At 36.0% G+C, this 5,482-nt stretch overlaps 1 protein-coding gene across 1 annotated transcript; it reads right to left on the bottom strand.

The window, feature by feature from the left end:
• Positions 1-3,900: 3,900 nt before the first annotated feature.
• On the bottom strand, positions 3,901-4,860 carry LOC102863685 (olfactory receptor 2T2-like). Its single transcript, XM_006893995.1, has one exon. The coding sequence runs from the start codon at positions 4,858-4,860 to the stop codon at positions 3,901-3,903; it is 960 nt and encodes a 319-aa protein (XP_006894057.1).
• Positions 4,861-5,482: the final 622 nt, after the last annotated feature.

Here is a 5,482-nt window from a genome sequence, read left to right as displayed (position 1 = left end):
TGCCTTTGAGCTGTGGTGCTGGAGAAGAGTGTTGAATGTACCATGGACTTCTAGGAGAACAAACAGTTCAGGGTGAAGTCCTGCTGCTCCTTGGAGGCAAAGATTCAGTAGCTTCGTCTGAAATATTTTGGGCATGCTGCAAGGAGGGACCAGTCCTTGGAGAGGGACATCATGTTTGGGAGACTAGAGGGAAGGCACAGGAGAGAAAGACCCTCAATAAGATGGACTGATTTATTAATTGGGGTGATGGAAGTAGGCGTGTCAGACAGTGAGGTTGGCACAGGATAGAGCAGGATTAAGGGCTCTTGTACATCGTATTGCCATTAGTTGCAAGTGACTTGAAGGCACATAACAACAACAGAGAGTAGGCTGGAGAACTGTGATACTGTCATACATGCTCTCTTCACTGTGCTTAATTTCCTCTTCGGGATTTATTATTTCAAAACATATTCAAATAAATGTCACCTCACAATTTCTACATGTTTTGTACGCTTCAGTGATGTTGATTACATTCCTTAAATGTTGTCACCATTCTCTCTGTTTTCTAAATTTCACCCTTATTTTATGGAAAGTCAACTTGCTTCAAGCAAAAGGTCTACTTTTGTAGTGAACATTTCCAGTCTCTTGCTTCCAACATCATTCATTTGCCTAAAAAATTAATTAGCTTGCTCACAGAGAGTGGACTCAACAGATATGGGACCTTATTACTCCATTCCATCTCTACTTACCTCTGGCTAATTCTCACTTTAACAATAACCACTTAAAGAATCCATAATGTTTCTTTTCTAAGCCTCTCATTGACAGGAAAAAAAACCACACACACAACAACAAAACCAATGCAAAAACACCCAAAGTGAAACAAAACTTCTGTTTTATTGATATTTCAGAAATTTATTCACATAGAAAAAAAACCTGACTGAATGGCTAGTGGAAGGTTCAATATAATTTTTATTTAGTAGTTTAGCATTTGCCTCTTAGTTCTTTGTTGCTACCAAAAGATTATACCTCATTCCAGCTAGTTTAATAGGGAAATCTTTTTCAACCTTATATCAACTGAAGAATATGAGAATAAAGTAATTTAACACTTAATCCAAGCGAGATAATTTATTAATGAAGTGTCTTAATTTATCATTTAATCTTATGTATTATTTCCAGATCAAGACATAAGTGAGTCATTGGAGAATTTCAACAATGTCATGTTCTTAAAGGGAGCTTAGTGGCTTAGTGGTAAGGAACTATTGCCAATCCAATGGTATTTGGTGCAAATACACAAGCTAGTCTTTGGAAGAAATACAGATAATTTCCTTTCATGCATTTTACTGCCTCTGAAAAGCCACTGGAGGGTCATTTATAAGTTGGTTTTTGGCTTTGCCTCTCAACAACACTGTGCTTAATGACATAAATCAATTTATAATCAATCAACAAAGTATATTAAATAAAGGCATGATAATTATACAAACTTTAGATTAAGTGGTTAAGGAATAAAGATATTTTGTATATTTACTAAGTGTACTGAATCCAAAATGTAGTCTAACTATACTCATAAACTAGTGAGCATTACCAGGGCTGCATCTGTTTGTTGTAAACACCCCCATTGACATCCCATGTATACCTAGAGCTTTTTTTTTTTTCTTTCTAATGCCATTAGTGAAAATTGAATTTATTCATTCAGTACTATTTGGTCATAATCTTATGCTACTTCCTGAAGTGGTTCAGTGCTGTACAGTTCTTTTTAGTATTTTGTATATTTCTCTCATTTTCATTTGATGTTTCCTGCATATAGTCATGTAGAAAATACTGCAATTGTCAGTATTTTCTTCATAGAATCCTTCAGCCCTACAACTTAAGGTCTGAATTTGTTCTTCGTGTCTTTAAGATTGAGAAATGTTGAGTATATTCTTCATTTTGGTTTTCTGATACCAATTCTTTACATATTTCAATATAAGACTTTAGCTCTTTGAACTATCCTTTGAAATCTTCTGTTCATCTTTCTTATTTCAGTATTTTATCTCTTTGTTTTGGCTTTATTACATTGTAATGCTAGTTCCAGAGTATATTTGACATTAATTTTTGTCTTTTCTTTCTTTCCGGTCTTTGTAATGACCTTTTGATTTTTCATGAATTTTATGCTTTTATCTTGATATTATACTACAACTCACTTAGTCTCTCGTAGTTAGTGTTCAATGCATCAAATCCATCCTTGATATATTTGCTTGTTGGGTTTTTTTGGGGGGGGAGGGGTTGAGGGTTTTGTTGGTTTTTTATGTGACATAGACTCGAGGTCTTATTTTGCTCTCCTATACTTGTTTTAATTTTTTTTCAGTTTTAATTTTAATTTACATGTACGTAGGGGATGATCTGCTCCCCAATCAGCCCCAGGCCTTTTTTTGACGATTGATACAGAGATTCTCCATCATCTCTTTCCAAAGATGTGATCAATCTGATTCAACTGTAATCTATCAGTAGGTAAGGTCCTTGTTTCTATGTCTTTGCTTTTATGTTTTTATAAAAAAGTATTTACAATAAAGAAATAATTCCTTGTGAACAAAATTCTATCATATGATCTTCAATCTTATTTCTGTTACCATAGCCATATTATCATTTCTTCTTTGTTTCCAACTACATTTGTTATTAATACATTTTCATTGTGTGTTCCAACAACTTCAGACTCTAAATGTCAGTATAAATTCTCACTTTCTTCATACTTGTCTTTGGTAGTTTGTGTATATATTTGAATAATAGTTGTATTAACAAATTGTTCTTGTATGTGTATGTGTAATATTATATCACTCATAGCTTTATACTTCAGAAGATCTTCAAATATTCTTTTTTGACAATGGGTGTGACATTATTTCTCTTAAATTTTCATGATGCTCAACCAGTGGTATAAATATCCATTATACTGTTGTTCTTATGCGTCACCAAATTGTCTGTGATCCATAGTGATCTGATGTATAACATCTTTTCAAACCTGCCCTATCATCCTGAGCCAGGTTAACTGAGTCAGACACACATTATCCCATTGCCCCAATTATCATTTCAATACATCTCTTCCTGGATCTTCCTCTCCTGTACTGTCCCTTCACTGTTCTAATCATGATATCCTTCTCCAAGGATCAGTTCCTCTTTACCAGTATGCCCAAAGTATGTGATATGGAGGTTAAAAAATCCTTGCCTCCTAGGAGACACTTATTTTGTGTGCTTCTGAAAGTTGGAGTGCTTATAAGCATGACGGAAGAAGAAATGACACCTCTGAAATGTAGTATTAAATATGCCATAGGTTGCCAATAGGACAAACAAATCTGTCTTGATGAAGTACAATCAAGGTGTTTCTTAGAGGCAAGGAAAGTAAACATTATCTCACATATTCAGGATATGCTATTAAAGCTGATCCTTGGGAAAAAACAAACAAACAAAAGAACTTAACAGCAATCACATAGTCATAAACACTTTTTTAAAAACCTATACTATTATCCCAAACAATGTCATGCTTGTGCAAAAAGTTTAAGTTAGATTATCTAAGTTATGATGAGTGACTCTTGAAATTTTCCATTTAAAAGTGGTCAACAAAAGTAAAACCAACCTCAACATGTGTAACGTATTACATTTGAATTCAGATAACTAAATAAAGGTGAATGAACTTAACAGGATGGTTTAGAAACAGGGGATGTTAAATGCAAACCCGTGAACATAAGAAATTTTTTATTAATATTAATATATTCTCAGTCTTCACCTATCATTTTTAGATGACATTAGAAGAAAATGATTTTGCCTTTTGATATCTCAAGATTGTTCAAATTATACTGGCAATTTTTCAGCATCATCAGGAATATATTTTCTCTATGTTTAGTTGCAACATCATTTTTCCATCTGGACTTTGTAGTGTTTCGTAGATCTATCTCATTTGCCAACCCAGATCCTATGTGTGGAAACGTATCTTCCTAGAAGTTTTCGTAGAGCTACTGCCACATCTTTATTTCTTAAACTGTAGATAAGTGGATTGAGCATGGGAGTGAGGATGGTGTAGAAGGCAGATACAACTTTGTCTTTCTCTGGTGTGTGGTAGGACTGGGGAATCACATTGGTGTAGAAAGCTGCTCCATAGAAAATGCTCACCACCATAATATGGGAAGAGCAGGTAGCAAAGGCTTTGCGCCTGCTCTCAGCAGAATTCATCCGGTGGACAGTAATCAGAATCCGTGTGTAGGAGACCGAGATGAGGGATATAGGAATGAGCACCATCAGCACACAGCAGGCATACATAAGGGTCTCATAGAGTGAAGTGTCTTCACATGACAACTTCAACACAGCAGGAATCTCACAGAAAAAGTGATTGATTTCTCTGGACCCACAGTATGGAAATCCCATGGTGACAGGAGTCAAAATAAATCCATCCAAGGAACCTCCAATCCATGAGCCTACTGCCATAAACAAGCAAATCCTGCGGTTCATGAGGAGAGAGTACCTGAGAGGATTACACACAGCTACATATCGGTCATAGGCCATGAGACCTAGGAGAAAGAACTCTCCTCCTACCAGAGTCGTGTAGAGATAGATCTGAACAGCGCATCCCTTGAAGGAGATGGTCTTTTCCTTGGATAGAAGGTTTTGCAGCATCTTAGGGACAATGATGGAGATGTAGGCAGTGTCCATGATAGATAGTTGACTAAGCAAAAAGTACATGGGTGTGTGGAGGTGAGAGTCCACGTGAATGAGTAGAATCATAACCAGATTGGATGTTACAGCTACCACAAAGATGGAGAGCACCACAGCAAAGATAAGCCCAGGGAACATAGGATGGATGATGAGTCCCAAGAGTATGAAATCAGTGTGATTCTGAGCAATGGCCATCATGTTCATTCATATGATACGTTATGCCATTGACTGTCAAGGTAGAAAATTAGTGTGTTAAATATTAATCTAGTTTTTTTTGAGGGCATAACATTATACAACATAAGAAGCAGGATGCAGAAAAGGAAAGCACACTTTGGCATCACAATTATCTTGAATTTTCTTTCAACATGATTTGTCCTTATCACCTACTTTTGGAGCTTTCGTGGCCTAATTGGAAAGAATTGTACTGCCAACCCCAAAACTTCTCCATTAGAAAGGATGGTCAGTTTCCTCTCATAAGAAATTTTGCAAAACTACTGGAGAGTGAGCTATAAGGTGGTTCCTACTTGATAGCACATAACACAATGCACACATCACATATGTGTGTCATACTATCAAGAAGACCAACTGCCTGAAGAAAGTCATTATGCACCATTGGGCAAAGAGTTAATTAGAAAGACCTTCAGTGAGATAGTTTGACCCACTGGCTGCAACAAAGGACTCAAGCTCAGCAGTGATTGTTAGAGTGTCACAGGACCAGAAAGAGTGTTGTTCCATATTACATACTGTATCTTTAAGTTAGAATTAACTTGAGAGTACCTAATAACAACAACAGTGATACCAAACATATGACTTAATATCTAACCTA

Source organism: Elephantulus edwardii, unplaced genomic scaffold (genome assembly GCF_000299155.1).
Source record: "Elephantulus edwardii isolate Elephantulus edwardi_28Jun2011 unplaced genomic scaffold, EleEdw1.0 scaffold00133, whole genome shotgun sequence".
Lineage (NCBI taxonomy): Eukaryota > Metazoa > Chordata > Mammalia > Macroscelidea > Macroscelididae > Elephantulus > Elephantulus edwardii.
This window is presented reverse-complemented; position numbering and strand designations above follow the sequence as displayed.

What these genes read in the sequence shown, in the direction of transcription:
- LOC102863685 (XM_006893995.1), bottom strand. Translation starts at nt 4,860, where the DNA reads ATGAACATGATGGCCATTGCTCAGAATCACACTGATTTCATACTCTTG.